Source organism: Apodemus sylvaticus, chromosome 1 (assembly GCF_947179515.1).
Source record: "Apodemus sylvaticus chromosome 1, mApoSyl1.1, whole genome shotgun sequence".
Classification (NCBI taxonomy): Eukaryota; Metazoa; Chordata; class Mammalia; order Rodentia; family Muridae; genus Apodemus; species Apodemus sylvaticus.
Window position 1 is genome coordinate 63,924,416 of NC_067472.1, and position 17,650 is coordinate 63,942,065.

General features: G+C 54.0%; 4 protein-coding genes across 12 annotated transcripts in view; 3 read left to right on the forward strand and 1 right to left on the reverse strand.

Moving 5' to 3' along the window:
* The first annotated feature begins 416 nt into the window (after window positions 1–416).
* Window positions 417–1,327, forward strand: Sct (secretin). Its single transcript, XM_052173729.1, has 4 exons — window positions 417–620; window positions 703–804; window positions 910–1,014; window positions 1,119–1,327. The coding sequence occupies exons 1-4, from the start codon at window positions 532–534 to the stop codon at window positions 1,228–1,230; spliced, it is 408 nt and encodes a 135-aa protein (XP_052029689.1). The 5' UTR covers window positions 417–531; the 3' UTR covers window positions 1,231–1,327.
* Window positions 1,328–2,682: 1,355 nt separating this feature from the next.
* Cdhr5 (cadherin related family member 5) lies at window positions 2,683–10,218 on the forward strand. 2 transcript variants are annotated; one of them, XM_052195661.1, is made up of 15 exons: window positions 2,683–2,823; window positions 2,904–3,079; window positions 3,417–3,467; window positions 4,950–5,042; window positions 5,181–5,282; window positions 5,390–5,500; window positions 5,588–5,758; window positions 6,337–6,427; window positions 6,507–6,604; window positions 6,718–6,918; window positions 7,032–7,145; window positions 7,222–7,306; window positions 7,411–7,803; window positions 9,285–9,445; window positions 9,701–10,218. In XM_052195661.1, exons 1-15 carry the CDS (start codon window positions 2,724–2,726, stop codon window positions 10,160–10,162), a joined length of 2,409 nt encoding a protein of 802 aa, XP_052051621.1. In that variant the 5' UTR covers window positions 2,683–2,723; the 3' UTR covers window positions 10,163–10,218. The 2 variants fall into 2 exon arrangements, with proteins under 2 accessions (XP_052051621.1, XP_052051632.1); XM_052195672.1 differs by lacking the exon at window positions 7,411–7,803.
* A 1,472-nt stretch (window positions 10,219–11,690) lies between these two features.
* Irf7 (interferon regulatory factor 7) lies at window positions 11,691–15,149 on the forward strand. 2 transcript variants are annotated; one of them, XM_052195746.1, is made up of 10 exons: window positions 11,691–11,772; window positions 12,112–12,533; window positions 12,617–12,779; window positions 12,871–13,078; window positions 13,402–13,457; window positions 13,529–13,688; window positions 13,864–13,962; window positions 14,148–14,537; window positions 14,621–14,739; window positions 14,813–15,149. In XM_052195746.1, the coding sequence occupies exons 2-10, from the start codon at window positions 12,520–12,522 to the stop codon at window positions 14,966–14,968; spliced, it is 1,365 nt and encodes a 454-aa protein (XP_052051706.1). In that variant the 5' UTR covers window positions 11,691–11,772; window positions 12,112–12,519; the 3' UTR covers window positions 14,969–15,149. The 2 variants fall into 2 exon arrangements, with proteins under 2 accessions (XP_052051706.1, XP_052051698.1); XM_052195738.1 differs by having other exon boundaries at window positions 11,692–11,772; window positions 13,399–13,457.
* A 288-nt stretch (window positions 15,150–15,437) lies between these two features.
* Phrf1 (PHD and ring finger domains 1) overlaps window positions 15,438–17,650 on the reverse strand; it is a 35,703-nt gene continuing 33,490 nt past the window's right edge. For 3 of the 7 annotated variants that reach the window (XM_052195700.1, XM_052195693.1, XM_052195683.1), the window contains 4 exons: window positions 17,393–17,592; window positions 16,939–17,268; window positions 16,587–16,715; window positions 15,438–15,759 (listed from right to left, as the gene is read on the reverse strand). In XM_052195700.1, the coding sequence (XP_052051660.1) occupies window positions 15,616–15,759; window positions 16,587–16,715; window positions 16,939–17,268; window positions 17,393–17,592 (803 nt within the window). In that variant the 3' untranslated portion in view covers window positions 15,438–15,615. The remainder of the gene's footprint in view (window positions 15,760–16,586; window positions 16,716–16,938; window positions 17,269–17,392; window positions 17,593–17,650) is intronic. The other 4 variants (XM_052195728.1, XM_052195720.1, XM_052195713.1 and 1 more) reach the window with 3 other exon arrangements.

Here is a 17,650-nt window from a genome sequence, read left to right on the forward strand (position 1 = left end):
CCGGGCTGCCCCTAAGGTGGTTCTGTGCATTTGTCCACCCTGCCCTGGCTTCTTCAGGAGCGCTAGGACACTGGTCTCCCTTTCCCCTCAGTCGTCTGCCTGCCCCACCTAGGCTCCTCAAGACACCCACAGCTCCTCTCAGACCAGAGTGCGGCAGAGTCTTGGTCTAGACTAGGCTCCAATATGAGCTGAGGCCTCACAGTGCGGTTCCCTCTGCCCGTCCTGAACTATTCCCTATCCCTGGTCCCACCCAGATGGAGATGTCCATTTAGCTACTTGGTAGCACTACCCCCTACTCCCCCCCCCCCCCTGCCCAGCCAGTTGAGGGGCGCCAACACGGCGGTAGGGACAGGAGGTGGCCGGACGACAGCTGGGGGGGCGGCCCTGACCTTCCTGCAATCGATGGGGCGCGGCCGGCCGCGCGGAGCCGGGGCGGTGCTGGAGCCCCCCGCCTGCGGTCCGGGCAGCTATAAAGCGGTGGCGCGGGGCTCGGGCTGACGTTGCAGCATTTGTCACACCCAGAGCCCGACCATGGAGCCTCCGCTGCCCACGCCGCCGCTACTGCTGCTGCTGCTGCTGCTGCTGCCCTCCAGTTCCACCGCGCTCCCTGCACCTCCCAGGTGAGCGGGGTGGGGAAATCCGTTTCATCCTGGCCCCGCCCACACCTCCATTTCTGACTCTTATGGCTCCACCCCTCCCCAGGACCCCAAGACACTCAGACGGGACGTTCACCAGCGAGCTCAGCCGCTTACAGGACAGTGCCAGGCTGCAGCGCCTGCTGCAGGGTCTGGTGGGGAAGCGCAGGTGAGCCAGCGCTAGGTAGAATTTTCCAGACTTGCTGGTATGGGACAGGCCTGCCACATCCCAGTACACCACTAATTCTACTTTGGGCTTGGGGGTGGGGAGCAGCGAGCAGGACACAGAAAATATCCCAGAGAACAGCCCGGCCCGGTCCAAGCCCTTAGACGACCAGCTCTGCTTGCTGTGGTCGAATACTCAGGCCCTACAGGATTGGTGAGCTCCACCCTCAGCTGGATTCCTAAAGTACCCTAACCACGTGGGTGCCTGCCCTCTGATAGTCAGTCACTCGCCCCCTCACCAGCTATCTCCCTCCACAGGCTTCTGCCTAGGCTGTCCCTGGATGGGTCCCTGTCTCTCTGGCTGCCTCCTGGACCAAGGCCTGCTGTCGACCGTTCAGAGTGGACTGAAACAACTAGGCAGCCCAGATGAGGAAGAAAGGGGGGTCTCCAGGACCCTGGCCACAGTAGGGATTGGTTGCCCTTGGCATCAATAAAGAAGGAATTTAGACTCTAGTCTTTTAGCTCATGGTGTGTGATGTCTGATAAAAATCGAGGCAGCCTCTGCTCCGTGAGCCTGGCAGGCGTGGACAGATCCATCCTTCTCTTTCAGTGGCTAGGACCACACCCAGTTGCCCTTTGAACCTGGGAAGCCAGCTAGGACATTTCTTATCGCTGGCATCAGCTGAACCCCTCTTTTCCCAACAATTCCCTAGAGTTCCACCCTGCCCTGTGGATCATTTAGCAAAATTTCCAGGGATCAGGGATTCCCTAGCCTGGTCCAGCCCTGCAGTAAATGAAGTGGTGAGGAGGAGGCCCAGGCAGGTAACCCAGAGGGGTTACTTATGAGTGGGAGGACCTGAGTACGTCCTGGCTCAACATGGCTGTGTGGTCATGGCCCAGCCCTGAGGTCTGGACAGCAATGTCATCTCCCAGCAGGCAGCTGTGGGACCGCTGAAGGGTTGTAAGACAGTGCTTGGTCTTACAGAGGCCTGGAGCCTCAGGAAGGTTTTCAGGCATCTCAAGCAGCCCTGCAAAGCCAGAGTGCTGAGGGATATGCAGGCCCTTTCAACAGAACACCCCCTACCACCCTCCTGACCCCACCTAGTGGCTTCTTCCCATCTCTGAGAGCTTGAAGGGGAGAGGAGAGGAAGCAAGAAAGATGGAGGAAGCCAGCCTGATGGAGGAAGCCAGTCTGATGGAGGAAGCCAGTCTGATGGAGGGGGCTGTGTCCTCACCAGGATTCCTGTCTTCCATCAGATACAGGGTCTCCAAGCCCAGCTCCTAGCTGTGACTGAAAGGTTCTATTTGCATTCTCTCACCCACCAAGGCTCCGCCAGGCCCTATCCTGGGGAACTGCTGTGTTTCTCAGACAGCGAGAGCATGCCGGGGACATAGTCTTTTCCTATGCGAGTGGAAGAGGGAAGGTAGGCAACAGAATACAGCTAAAGAACATTGAAGATGAAGAGACAAGATGAGGGTCAGCGTGATGTGGGCTACAGTGGACCCAAGTCCAGTGGCTCAGCCCACATCCCTGTTCTTGCTCCTAGCTTCCGAGCCCTGCCCCAGCTCCCCAGACCCCTGGTTCCGCCCAGCCCCCAGCCCTGACTCAGCCTCTTTAGATCTATGACCTCAGAGCCTTGCCCTGGTTCCCCACGCCTATTCTCCACTCCTGGTTGCTCTCAAGTCTCTTATACTTAGTGCCTGTGGGTTGAGTCCACAGCTAACTTCCTGGAAGTCCAGGCTGAAATATGACCTCATGTCCCCTGTTAGTGCCGGCCAGCGGGAGCCCCCTTGATAGAGGCCATCTGTAAAGGGTCATAAAATGAGGCGGTGCCTGGCAGGGGCGAAGGTCGCCCAGGCAGGAATTGTACCAGCCCTGGAACCAAGCAGGCTGGACCCTTCTTCCAGGTGACAGCTGCCACCATGGGGGCTCTGGCCCTCCTGTGGCCTCCCCTGCTGTGGCTATTGTTTGCAGTGCTATTTGGCCAACCTCCGGGGACCTTGGCCCAGGCCCAGGCCCAGGGTATGTGCTGGGCGAGTGCAGGGCGGGCGGGTGGCAGAGCCAGGGTGGGAGGAACCAACTTCTCCTTTGCAACGTTCTAGTCTGCTCTGTGAACCAGACCACCTTTACATTTGAGGAGAACATCAATGTTTCTGGGCCACTGGCAGTCATTTCTGTCCCAGAAGACCAAGTTGTGGACTTGGGACACTTGTCCACCCCTAACGCCTTTAAGATCGAGAATAATCTCCTGTTTCTCAACGTGACTCCAGATTATGAGGTACGGGCTTGTAGGCTGGAGAGAATGAGCCTTCCTGGGGACAGACATGGGCATCCGCTCCCCTAACTTGGGGAAGATTCAGGGCAGGAGGGGCTGAGGGGTCTATTTCCCCCTGGTAGTGAGGAGCTCTTCAGGCCCTGTGGCTGGTTGATTAGTTGGTACTGAGGGGGAGGGCCGTAAGGGGACAAAGTTGCCAGATGTCTCCTACACCTAGGATGTTCCACAGATGACTGGGACGCTGGAACGGCCCCTGCTCTCCTAGTCAGACTCTCCTATCCTAGGGCAGCTAGCTCCTTATGTGACAAGTGACTCATGGGGCCCCTGGCTTCATCCTCAGGAAAACCCATTGCTGGTGGCAGTTGTAGAGTGTAAGAGAGGAGACACTGTGGTAAGTTAACCCCAGTACCTGACCACCCCCACTTTCTGTCAGAGTACCCCAAGACCACTCCTCCATGACCTTACCCCAGGAAGTCTGAACATCAGCTCTCTCCTGGCCACGCCCACATTTCTTTCAGCCTAGACTCTGCCCTGAGCTCCAGACTCAAATCCAGCTAACTTAGAGTCCTGTACTAAGTCAATACTCTGAGACCCTAAGTCTGCTCCTCACCCCGACCCCTCACCTGGGAGACACCTTCACCTGTCAGCCACTTAGGCCATTTTTGATGTCACCCCATCCAAGGTACACTGTTGGCACTGTTGACTGTGTCTCAGCTGGAATCAGACCCACTCTTCCTACTCCTAGTTGACCGGGGGGCCTTGGTCAACAGTTCTCCTTCCTGACGCGTCCTGCACTTCCATTTGCTGTTCTTGCCCTTGGCCCTCTCTATTCCTTCCCCACACAGTGAGTCCCTAGAGAGTCGGAACTACAACCCTGTGCGGCCTCACACAGACACTTCCACATTTTCTTATTGGAAGCCAAAGCTGAATGCCCAGCTGGGTGGGCGAGGCTAGGGCATGGAGACACTGGCCTGGTGTGCACATTTGCTTTGCTGCCTAAGCGCCCCTCCTGCTTCATGCCGTCCCCTACCCCATCCCACACGGTGTCCCTCAGCACGCACCACCAGCCTTCTACTAAGGAAGCTCGAAGAAACAGCAGGCCCCGCACACTTTCTGCTCCACCACAAGCAACTCTCACACCCTGCACTCCCACCTGGCACCATGATGTGCTACACACACACACATCTTGGCCCATGTCTCTAATAGATAATAATAATTAAAAACAAAGCAAAACAAAACTTATTTTTTAGGTATAGTTTAGTGGTAGGGTACCTGTCTAGTATGATTGAAGCCCTGGGATCCACCTTCAATGCACAAATATACTTCACACACACACACACACACACACACACACACACACACACAGAAACAGAAAGACATGAAGAGCCGTGACCTTGACAACTGTCATACCTGAGAAGAACAGCGTTTCCCTCCCTCTGTCCTCCCGCACCTGGCTGTGTTCAAGGCTCCCTGGGTCTCAGGAAGGGCTCTCTCGTGGGATAGAGCTGTTTGATTTTAACCTGAAGGCCCCTTTCTCCACTGTTGTCTTAGAGACCTGCTTTTGAAGCCATGAAATGCTGTTTTTCTCCCTTTGATGTGTTGCTGGTTGTGCCCCCAAGATTGTCATTGTTTCTCTTCAGCACACCCACCACACACATGTGGCTGCCCTCTAAAACTTGTTTTTACAGTCTGCGTTCCTCCTAGAAAAGAGGCTCACAGGCTACCACATTGTTGATGTCGCCAGTATTTGTGGAATGAAAGGGAAACAGTGAATGAATGAATGAATGAGCAGATAAGAAGAGGAAGGAATGAATGATGGGGCATCAGAGCCTTGCTCCTCAGCCAGGGGCTGACTTTGGTGACTTTGCTGCAGGTGACACAGATCAGGGTGATTGTGGCTGTCTTGGATGTCAATGACAATGAGCCGAGATTCCCCTTTACAAACAAGGAATATAATGTATCGGAGGTGAGTCCTGTCTGAACTGGTGCCATCTTGAGTATGGAGAAGGCAGGGGGACACAGGGTGTCTGGGGGACAACATCAGGGAGATCTATATACAGAAGTCACAGCATGGTTGGACCAACCTCTTCCTCTCCATCCCCAGGACACCAGAGTGAATACAATCGTTATCCCTGAGACAGAGCTGAAGGCTACAGATGCTGACAAAGATGACACCCTAGTCTACACTCTGCAGGAAGTGACCCCCGTAGGTGCTCCCCACCCCCACTCATTATTGCCACCCACCACGCTTTCTGAGGCCTCTGGGTGTCAGTTTCTCCACCTTCCAGAGTCCCACCTCCTTTCCCTCCACAGAACGCCAACACGTTCTTCTCCCTGGTGGGCCCAAGCACCCCTGCTCTGAAGTTGGACCAGACCCTGGATTACTACAAGAATCAGAACATGACCTTTAGGCTGCTGGCACGGGTAAGCAGATCACATCTTCCTGAGTCCGGGTGTTCTAGGTCCCGTCCGAGCTGGGCCTGACCTATCAGGGACTGGCTGTTGCTACAGGATACTTGGGAGGAGAATGCAACTGTTAGCCACACGGCCACTGCCACCCTCATCGTGAGCGTGCTGCCAGCTGACCTGCGGCCCCCTTGGTTCCTGCCGTGCTCCTTTACAGATGGCTATGTCTGCATCCAGGCCAAGTACCATGCGGTTGTCCCCACGGGATACAAACTGGTAATGGGGACTAAAGGAGGCCCAGGGTCAGACTTGAACCTAGAGCCAGGTCAGAAAAACGTTCAGGGTTGGGATCCAGCTGTGGTTCTGTGCTCCTGGAGAGGCTTGCAGATAATTCTGTGGTTTGTGAAACAAACATGAATGAGCAATCAATCAACCATCAATCAATCAATCATTAACTATCCTTTCCAGGCAGGTGGGGGTGGGGCAAAAAACAATGAGGAGTGTGAATCCTATGATGTCAGCTGGGATGTGAGGACTTCAGGGGCTGGGCTGATGCTAACAAGGGACTGCTAAGTCCTTGTCCAGCTGACGGTCTCCTCTGAGGCCAGCGGTGCCACTGGGCAGGGTGGCCCGCCAAGGCCACCACAGACTCCACTGTGCAGAGAGGCATGCACCGAGGCTGCAAGCCTTCCTTCGTAAGTTCTAGTTGCCACTGAGTCCTGCTGTGGCTGCAGCTCTGTCCCAAGCAGGCACCACCCTTCCCCCCAGGCTCCAACTCATGTTTCAGATCTTGAGGGACAACTAGAGAGTAAGAACTGGGGCTCTTAAACCTCAAGATGTCTTTATGCCCACAGCCATCCCCCCTCACCTTGAGTCCTGGTCCCATCTATGCTGTGGATGGCGATCAGGCCATTAACCAGCCTATCATCTACAGTATTATGACAGGTGAGTGAGGGCCTAGCCCCACAGTACCTGGACCCCACAACAGAGGGACCAGACACCAACTCCACCCAAATTCTCCCAGGAAACACGGATGACACATTTATCATCAACGCGGCCGATGGCAACCTCACGATGGCCAAAAGTATCCCCAGCCCCATGATGTTCACCCTGGTGGTCAGGGTGGGTACCAGTACCAGATGATAGATGGCTCTCCTGTGCCCCCGCTGTATCCCCAGTGGTAGGCCCAGCTCCCTTAAATCCCTATACCCACTCCTGTTTTCCTAACTCCTCAGGCTGAGCAGGCTGACAAGGCTCAATACTCAGTGACCCAGGCCATTGTGGAGGCTCGCAATGACTCTGAGAGCCCACTCCAGTTCTCTCAGAGCCTGTACTTCGGCACAGTGGTGCTGGGTTCTGAGGCTGGCACAGCAGTGAGAGACAAGACCTTCCCTTCAGAGTTCCTGAGGATCCAGGCTCAGTACCCAGGCTTTCCGGTATGTAGTCCCTCCCTGTTCACCTATGGACCCTACGGCCTCCTCTCTCTCTGTAGACTGCTTGGGGTGGACAGTAGGGCACCAGGCCTAGGTCTCATTACAGTCTCATCCAGGACCTCAACTCGGCTGTCATGTACCAAGTCACCAACTCCTCAGAATTCCTGATGAATCAGAATATCATACTGACCACTGTGCCTATGGAAGAAGAGAAAACCATCCGTATAGAGGTGGAGTGGGGATAAGGGGACCAAAGGTATGGGGTAAAGAGGGACCCAAGAGGAACAAACCCCTTTCCTGACCCAGGTAGGAGCTAGCAATACTGTGACTAAGGACACAGCCACCGCTGTTGTTGAGATCCAGGTGTCAGAGCGGGAGCCACCCTCCACAGGTGAGTCTCCCAACGGTCCCCCCCCCCAGCAGGGTGGCTCCTCCTCTGGGACAGGCATATCTGGGGACAGAGGCAAACCCAAGTTCTGTACATGCCACCACCAGAGTCCCCCACACCCCCAGAAGCTGGAGGAACAACTGGGCCTTCAAGTAACAGCACTTTGGAAGCCCCCTCGACCTCTGGGACCTCTCAAGGACCTGCCACAACCAGCTCTGGGGGAAGTGCTGGCCCAGTCCCTCCTGCAGGCACAACTCTAAGCCCACCCACCTCTGTCTCATCTGTACCTGGGGTGTCTCCTACTGGTGGAATCAGCACCTCTCCTGAGACAGCCATTCCTGGTGGGGACTCAACCCAGACCCCCAAGCCAGGAACCTCTCAGCCAATGGCCCCCATTCCAGGGGCCAGCACCTCTTCTCAGCCAGCCACACCTAGTGGCAGCTCAACCCAGACCCCCAAGCCAGGAACCTCTCAGCCGACAGCCACTGGGCCCATCTCAGGTAGTCCAACACATTGCCCTGGAGTCACTGTCACCCTTAAGTCAGACAGGGGTTCTAGGATGTGCTCTAGAAAAGGGTCCACCCAGGCTAGCCTGGCCTGGCCACACTGACCACCTCCAAGGAGTCTGTGTCTGCCTCTAGACAGATGGCCCCAAGAAGTTATAATGGGGGTAAACTGAAGAAGGTATAGGGATACAGAAGCAGATTTTGGAGCCAATGAGTCCCATAATTCCCAGAACAATCAGTATTTAGGTTCTTAGGTTAAGTAAGAGCACTACGCAAGATACAAGATAAAAATGAGTATGTTATGGCTGTCAGAGTGTGCTTACAAAATCCTTTAATCCCAACACTAGGGAGGTAGTGAAAGGCAAATCTCTAGTCCAGCCTGTTCTATGAAGGATTTTCAGCCGAGAGAGAGAGAGAGAGAGAGAGAGAGAGAGAGAGAGAGAGAGAGAGAGAGAGAGAGAGAGAATATGTCTAAAAATTAGAGCTGCCTGTAATGATACATGCCTGTGATACTGGAGACACTTAGGTAGGAGGATAACTCAAGCATAGGAATTCAGGGCTAGCCTGGGCAACATACCGAGGCAATGCTGCTAAAATGAAAAAAAAAAAAAATCCAGGGCTGGGAGATGACACACTTGGTCAAGTATTTGCCTTCCAGCATGAGGACCTGAATTTGGTCCCCAGTGCCCACCTTAAACAGCTGAGCATGGGGATGTGCCCTTACAACTTCAGTGTTGGGAAGCCAGAGGCAGGAGACCCTGGGGGTCGCCACAAGGTCAGCTGCAGGCCAGTGGGAGACCCCGACTTACAAAGTAATATGGGGACTGGCAAGATGGCTCAGCATCCTGCCTGACAACCTGAGTTCGATCCCTGGGTCCTACACATGCAGAAACTGACTTCTGCATGTTTTCCTCTGAGCACAACGTGCACCATGTCCTGCAGCACCAACACAAATACATACACTACATAATAAACTTCACACACACACACACACACACACACACACACACACACGAGGTTCCCACTGAAAGATCTTTTTGTACTGGTCACTAAGCTGTACCCACTAAACTCTTGAGTGGACATGATGTGGTTACAAGGGACCAGGCATGGCTAGCTGTCCCATTGGAAACATCACCAGAGGCAGCTTTACAAGGCCAACTTCCACAAGGGTCACAGAGCCCTGTTCTGGTCTAAGTACAACACGCATTCAAAATTGTAGTTGAAGCCACATTAAGACGGAGTTCACTACAACAGTTTGTTTCCAGCGTGCCCTGCAGGACATCCCGGTGTCTCAGAGGCTGGTAGTCATGCTTTCTTGGTATCCCCAGGCTCTCTGGTGGAGTTAGTAGCACCCATTCTCAGAACCTCAACTCCAGATGGTACCTTGTTTTTATGGTACCTTGCCCGGCCCAGGTTGGGAAGGGGAGTTCCTGGAGTACTCCAACAGTAAGTGGCCATGGTCTCTTGGACACCAGGAGCAGACGAACTTGGTGATGACCAGAGGTTTTCCACGACGGACATGGCAGTGCTGGGTGGGGTGCTGGGTGCGCTGCTGCTGCTGGCTGTCATTTGCTTGTTCATCCTCGTCTACAAGCACTACCGACATCGGCTTGCTTGCTGCTGTGGGAAGGCTTCGGTAAGGCCTCTGGCTGGGTCCTGGGACAGTAGCCAGGGAACTAACTCGGGGCTGAGGGGTCACAGAAAAGGGACATGGAGGGATGAGTGGGAACAGCTGAAGCAAACAGGGCTTTACAAGGGAAGGAAACAGAGGTGCGCTAGGATGGGTGTTCTGATACCAAGTGGGGGGCAGGGAGGAGGGGAGCGGTGGGAGGTGGTTCAGAAGGGAGTCATGTCACTGCTGCTGACGCCCTTACCCTTACTCCACCCTTAGAAGCCAGAGCCGAGTGGCTATGATAACCTGACCTTCGTCCCAGACCACAAGGCCAAGTGGTCGCCCACCCCCACCCGGAAGCCAGAGCCGGTCCCGGAGCCTGCCCAGCCGCCCCTGCGGCCTCCTAGCCCCATGTCCTCCAGTCCTACACCCCCCAGCTCCACGCCTCCTAGCCCTCAGCTCAAAGCTTCCGGGTCTCCTAAGACAGTCCAGGCTGGGGACAGTCCTTCAGCCGTGAGGTCGATCCTGACCAAGGAGCGACGGCCGGAGGGGGAGGGCGGCTACAAGGCTGTGTGGTTCGGCAAGGACATCGGGGCGGAGGCTGACGTGGTGGTCCTCAACGAGCCCACCGCCGACGTGGACAGCGCCAGTGCCTCAGGAAGTGAGGGCAGCGACGACGACGACCCTGGCCACAAGAAGAGTGTCCGCTTTGGCGGTGCCCCTGCTGACATTCACCTCTAGCTCAGCACCGACTGACTCTCCACCCCAGCCACTCCCCTTTCCTCGGTTAATTAAAGTAGCACTTTTGAATTCCGGGAGTCTTAAAGGCGGTTGTGTGGGAACGAGTGCCATGGGTGTGAGCGCCCAGCTGCGGGGCTTCCGGGTGGCTAGGTGCTGGAAAGTTCCCACTGTAGCCAAGGGAACGAGGGGGTCCTCACTTGAGATCTCCAGCTCCTTGCTCAAGATGCCGCTTGAGGGTGGGGAAGGGGCCAGAACCATCCCCTGCACATGCACATTCATTTGGGAGAGGTGGTCTTCGGGCACTTCCTGAGGGTCACAGCCCATTTCAAAGGTCTGGCTGGCAGTGGTGGCTCACATAATGCCCGCATTTGGGAGGCAGAATCAGGCCGATCTCTCTAAGTTTGAGGTTCTCTATAGTGAATTCCAGAGAAGGCAAACTTATGTAGAGAGAGCCTGTCTGAGGAAATAAAAAAAGGAAGGCTGCTTTGGCAACGAGGGCACTCTGCCCCACACAGGAAGTTTAGACATGAGAACTAGGGATCTACAGGTCATGTCAGTGCGAGTGGAGAGAAACCAGGGCTATGGAAGTTATACACAGCGTGCACACACCACAATCTAGGCTTCTTCCTGAAGCAGACATGGCATGGTTTCTAATGAAAAGAGACCCTGAATTCCTTTCCAAAAATTTTTATTTCCTTCCAGTATTCGAATACCTTTATTTTTTAAAAAGATTTATTTATTTTATACACTATACACTATAACTGACTTCAGACACACAAGAAGAAGGCTCGGATGCCATTACAGAGGGTTGTGAGTCACCATGTGGTTGCTGGGATTTGAACTCAGGTCCTCTGGAAGAGCAGTCAGTGCTCTAATCACTGAGCCATCTCTCCAGCCCCTTTTTATTTTAATCATTAATTTACTTATGTATATGAGAACATTGTAGCTGTCTTCAGACACACCAGAAGAGGGCATCAGATCCCATTACAGATGGTTGTGAGCCACCATGTGGTTGCTGGGATTTGAACTCAGGACCTCTGGAAGAGCAGCCAGGGCTCTTAACTACTGAGTCACCTCTCCAACTCCCAGGGTCTTACTCTATAATACAGGTTGGCCCCAATCCTTCTACTTCAACCTCTCCCCAGATGGTTTATTCTTATTTGTACCATTGTGTTAAGCTAAATTGTACTATAGCCTCTCTTTAGACTCCACTTTCTAAGACTTTTGCGAGCTAAACAAAACAATAAGTAAACAAAACCTGCTGATTGTTGTGGGTGACCCTGCCTTATCTGCTATGCTTTCCTGAGGAGGTACTGGGGAAGACCTTTCCCACACTCTTAACCAGGGGCTGAGCCTGGCAGTTAGACCTCTGCCTACCACTCCAAGACTTGTCTGTTCTGTTCAAAGCAGGGTCGGCCTCTCTCACTGAATCTACAAAGGGCGTGGGAGACTCAGAGCGGAGTGCTACAAACTAGAGACACCCTAGTGACGTCTGTAACCCATAGGCCACGCCCTGCCGCGCTCCGCCCCGCCCCTGACCGAAGCACTATAAAAGCACTGGCAGCCTCCTTCTCACTGAGATAAAACCGTCCCGGCGGCTCCAGTACCAGGTATGTGGGACTCTTGGGCTACTCGGGGAGAGAGGTGAACTAGTGCCACAGGGAAAATTCTTGTCCCCTCCACCAGAGTAGTGAGCGATCGGTGAAGGACAGTGAAGAGAGGCTCGGGGAAACGGGAGGGCAGACGTCCCGGCAGGATTTGCAATTGGATCTGCAGGGGCTGGCATCTGAGAAAGGGTCGGGTGGAGGTGAGGACTGCACCAGCAGGCACTGAGACAGTGGGAAGCCGGCAGAACCACACGCTGTTTAGACTGTTTAGGTTTCATTTTCCTGAGGTGCAGTTTCGGTTTACTTGCCTGGGCCCCGCCCCTTTTGCTCGTCTCATTGCAGGGTCCAGCCTGTGACAGCCTATCCAGGCCCGGACTCTGGATTAACACCTGTGACATCACGTGTGCGCTCCCGCTACATCTGTAGTCACATCTACAGCCACCTTGGTCGAGGAATCTACATTTAGGTTCCGAACCTAGGTGGCTACAAGTTGTCAGACCTCATTTGTGACCCTCAACACCCTAATACCTGGGTCACACTTGTGAAACGTAAATTCCCACCTGTTACCAACCCCCGTAACGTTTAAAACACATTTATGAAACTTGGTCACACTGTCTGTGGCTACAACCTAAAACCATAGAGACACCCAAGGGACCTTATTCATAATACCTGCCTGCTCCAGTGAGTACAGGTCATCAGATTTAGTAGCACCTGCCTTGATTCTCCCAGACTGCCTGTGTAGAAGGAGCAATGGCTAAAGTGAGGTGAGAACACGCCTGCCCCGGTTGTACTGGGTCCTGTATCCCCTGCATTAGCCCTGATCCTAGCGTGGCTGCCCTGCCTGCAGGGGGACCCAGCGAGTGCTGTTCAGAGACTGGCTATTGGGTGAGGTCAGTAGCGGCCAGTACAGGGGGCTGCAGTGGCTGAATGAGGCTCGCACAGTCTTCCGTGTGCCCTGGAAGCATTTTGGTCGTAGGGATCTGGATGAAGAAGATGCACAGATCTTCAAGGTGGTATTTGTTCAAGTTCTGCCTTCTTTATAATCTGCCAAAACTCCTGAGGAATCCAGCCTCAACCCATACTTACTCTCCTCTCCTTCAGGCCTGGGCTGTGGCCCGAGGGAGGTGGCCACCTAGTGGAGTTAACTTACCACCCCCAGAGGCTGAGGCCGCTGAGCGAAGAGGCTGGAAGACCAATTTCCGATGTGCACTCTGCAGCACAGGGTGCTTTATCTTGCGCCAAGACAATTCAGGGGACCCTGTTGACCCACACAAAGTGTATGAACTTAGCCTGGAGCTTGGGTCTACTGGTGAGCAGTACCACAGACAGGGATGGGCCAGGGAGGGGCATGGTCTCTGTCATCTTGGTGGCTTCAATGGTTTGATTTGTGGTTTTTGAAACTAGTTGTAGATTCTGTTCCTCTCCTTCCAAGGTGTGTGTGTGTGTGTGTGTGTGTGTGTGTGTGTGTAAGCTTGCTTCCTTCTAAGTCAGAGCCATGGGCTGACTGAGGCACCTGGTGGTTTGGGAACAGAGGATATGAGAAATAGAGAACTTTTGGAACTGCTCAGGCATTATAACCAAATTGCGCATCAGCCTCAGATCCAAATCTCCCCTCCCCCTCTCCTTCAGTAGACCCAGCCATGGAAAACAGGGAAGAAGTGACCCTCAGCAATGCCCTTCCTGCACAGGTACAGTCTGGTTCATTATTCCTAGGTGTGGGGGGACTGGCAGCTGCCGACCACCATGCTTTCTCTTGCAGGGTGTGTCCCTGGAACCATTCCTGGCGAGAGGAAATGCTGGGCTCCGGACCCCAAGCCCTCTTTCTAGAGGTGCTGGGGACCTCTTGCTTCAGGTTCTGCAATACAGCCACATGCTGGAATCTGAGTCTGGGGCAGACTCTGTCCCACAACAGGCACCTGGTGAGAGACACAACTGTCACAGAGCTGGGGCTAAGCTAGAGAACCCCCCTCTGCCCCAGGCTGTATGAGAGGGAGGACAACAGAGTCCTTGCTGGGAGGAGGAAAGATAAGGATGCTAAAATGACAGGGGTGGGAGGCTGGGGTAGGATGGACAGCAGTTCCAATTTGTCCTCAGGCCAGGAGCAAGACCATGTTTCTGAGGAAGCCCATGCAGCACGGCAGGTGGATGCTGTCCCCCCCAGCCCCAGGCTTCAACACCCAGCTCTGATGACTGGTGAGGACGGGGGACCTGTGTGGTAGCACGGCTCTTCCCTAGTACATACCTACACTCCCAGCAGAACGCTGCTCGACTGACCCCTCACACCTGTACCTCAGCGGGCGGTGAATGGGTCCGGGGCAGGGGGTACGGGATAAAATGGTCCACCCATACCTACCACTCACAGCTTGGTCTATACACAGAGCACAACCTTGGGTTCCTGGATGTGACCATCATGTACAAGGGCCGCACAGTGCTCCAGGCAATGGTGGGGCACCCCAGATGCGTGTTCCTGTATAGCCCTATGGGCTCAGCAGTAAGGACTTCAGAGCCCCAGCCGGTGATTTTCCCCAGCCCTGCTGAGCTCCCAGATCAGAAGCAGCTGCAGTACACAGAGACTCTTCTACAGCACGTGTCTCCAGGCCTTCAGTTGGAACTTCGGGGCCCATCACTGTGGGCCCTGCGCATGGGCAAGTGCAAGGTGTACTGGGAGGTGGGCAGCCCTCTGGGCTCCACCAACCCCTCCACCCCAGCCCAGCTGCTGGAGCGCAACTGCCATACCCCCATCTTTGACTTTAGCACTTTCTTCAGAGGTTAGTGAGGTGTCTGTCTGGGGTGCTGTCCTCTGGGGCCTGGAGTCCTTCTAAACCTGCTCATCAGAGTTATCTCCTAACAGAACTGGAGGAGTTCCGTGCAAGGAGGCGGCAAGGATCACCACATTACACCATCTACCTGGGCTTTGGGCAAGACTTGTCAGCAGGGAGGCCCAAGGAGAAGAGCCTGATCCTGGTGAAGGTAGAGCCTGGGTTGGCCAGGTGAAGCTGTGTGGGCTGCTGGGTAAAAGCCCTAACAGATGTCCTTTCCACAGCTAGAGCCATGGCTATGCAAGGCACACCTGGAAGGCGTGCAGCGTGAGGGTGTGTCCTCCCTGGACAGCAGCAGTCTTGGCCTGTGCTTGTCTAGCACCAATAGTCTCTACGATGACATCGAGCACTTCCTCATGGACCTGGGTCAGTGGACTTGATTCAGAACCCCAACTCCCAATATGCTTCCCAATCAGTGCTGCCCCAGGCTAGGTCTGCTCAGTGCTGTACATTATCTCTGAGGCCCTGTGGAGTCCCTGGGAAGAAGGTCATGTGACCCCCATTCCCTACACACCAGGTCTCTTTTGCAGCACTCTGCACAATAAAGAACTGGTTGGGTTACCACGCCTCTTACTGGGTACAAATGCTCTGAGACAGAGTCTGGAGCACGCGCACGGCATCAGGTGTACTGGGAAAGTTGGGATGCATGTGCCTGAGCCTCTGAGAGCCACAGCACTGGGTCCTGTCTCCTGACAGGAGCACAAAGCAACTAGAGGAAGAGAATTGCTAAGCAGAGACTGTCCCAAGTGAATGCTGACAGCTGGCTGTGTGGCAGATATAGATGCTTCCCACTGAGCCATCAGGCTCCTGAAACCAAAAATGCCTCACCTTCTAAGCACCAGTCCATAGAAAAGTTTCTAAAGATAAGTCATTTTTGATAAATTAGAACACAATGGAAACAGTGTATCTATAATATACATATAAAAAAAGTCCAGTTTTCAATTGTAAGCAAGACAGGTGCAGACAGGTATCATGAGAACCTCAGAGGCAGGAGTGCTGGGGATGCCTCCCCATACAGCGGCTAGCCTCAGGTCTCAGCACCCTGAGTGGGTGGCTCCTCTCCAGCTTCAGCCTTCTTGTGCCTGCGCATATGCCTGTATTTGTCCACATAGGCCTTCACCAGGTTGGCCACTTTAACAGGGTTGATTTCGCCACTCTTGCTGTGGCAGATCTGAAGAAAGAACACATTGTTCTGAGTGCTCTCTCAATCTGTCACAAAGACCAACTCAGCCAGGTCCCTTGCTCTGGCCATCTCAAGCAGCGCCCTTGGTCTTGTTAAGGGTACTTGGATACCCATCCTCCACACACATCTGTCATCACACTTCACAGAGCTGCTGAGGTTTATCTTCCTATGTCAGAGGTCAGAAGGAAACTAGAACTTGTTCCTATAGAAAGATCTGCTCATCTCTCAGAGACTTAGTTCCTCCAAAGATCCAAAGAAGTTGAGTGGTTTGAGGACATCTGAAATTCCTCATCTATTACTTTAGGTTTTTTAAAAAGATTTATTTTATGTCTATGAGTACACTGTAGCTGTACAGATGGTTTTGAGCCATCATGTGGCTGCTGGGAATTGAACTCAGGACCTCTGCTCGCTCCGGCCCTGCTCTCTCCAGCCCAAAGATTTATTTATTATTATATGTAAGTACACTATTGCTGTCTTCAGACACACCAGAAGAGGGCATCAAACCTCATAACAGATGGTTGTGAGCCACCATGTGGTTGCTGGGATTTGAACTCAGGACCTTCGGAAGAGGAGTCAGTGCCCTTAACCGCTGAGCCATCTCTCCAGCCCTATTATTTTAGTTTTACTGAGCATTTGTCTGAGAGGCACTCTGATGGACACAGGACTCACCTAAGGCTTCAGCCTTGGTTCAGCTGGCTGACTCCACACTTACAGGACTCAATGCAAACTAGAAATAGCAGCTTTAGCTATTCTGTGTCACAATGTGTCCCTTGCAACCTCAGGGATGGCAAAGTGTTTGCCTGCTTGCAGCCTACCTTCTGCACGGCTTTGCGCAGTATGTCCTTGTACTCCTCCTTGGTCACCTCTCTCTTCTGGTAGAAGGGTTTAATGGCCAGCTTCACCTCCTCCACAGCCCGTTCCTGCATGTGCAGCTTCTTCATGTACTAGGAGGGAGGATATGTGTGACCCTCTGGCAAGATAGCCCAAACTGACCTGTGGGCCCTGAGGTGAGAAGCCGGTTCTGGGATACCCATTTGCCAAAGAACACTAAAGGCAATGGTCTGGCTGCTCTCTTACTGCCCTGACCGAGCCCATAGGCCTGGATACTAGACCTAAAATCAGGCCCAAGTAAGCCAGGGCTGTGGAAGGTCAGGCGGCAACACTCACCTCCTCCTTTTTGGTCTTCTCAGCAGCTGTTTTGGGAGTAGCGGTCCTTTCTTCTGAGTTGTTGGTGTTTGGAACAGCTAGCTCTGAGGCTGTAGCTGGCATAGTAGGCACTGGAGCCAGGCTCTGTGCTGTGCCACAGCCTGCCAGGGGAAGGGTCCCCTGCAGCATCAACTGGACTGAGGGCTGGCTGACCAGTGCATAGGGCAGGATGCTTGAGGGCTGAGCCAGGGGTGGTGGCATGTTGGGGCTGTAAACCTGGGCAAGAATACCCCCTGCTGAGTGTAGAGTGCCAACAGCTGGAAGCCCTTCTGCCCTGGGAGCACCAGGGGGCTGTATAGAAAGGAAGCAGTACCATGAGGTCTAAGCCCTAGGCAGGGCAGCCCAAAAGCCCAGCATAAGGACCATGCCCCTCTAGCCCAGCACAAGGACCATGCCCCTCTAGCCCAGCACCCACCTGAGAGGGATCTGCATCAGGTAACCCAGACTCCTGGAGCACGTGGATGGGAGGGGGCAGTTCGGAGAATGGTGCCTGCTGAAATCCTATGAGAGCCCTGTCCTCTGCATCCCAGACTCCTTCCTGGGGCCTCTGGGGCCTCTGCAGTGGTGTCCCTGAGGACCCAACAGACAGGGAGTGTGGATGCCTTGTAGTCAATCCTGGCCAAAACATTTTCAGAGAACCAGCAGTGGGAACCAAGGCCGAGCTGCAGATGTG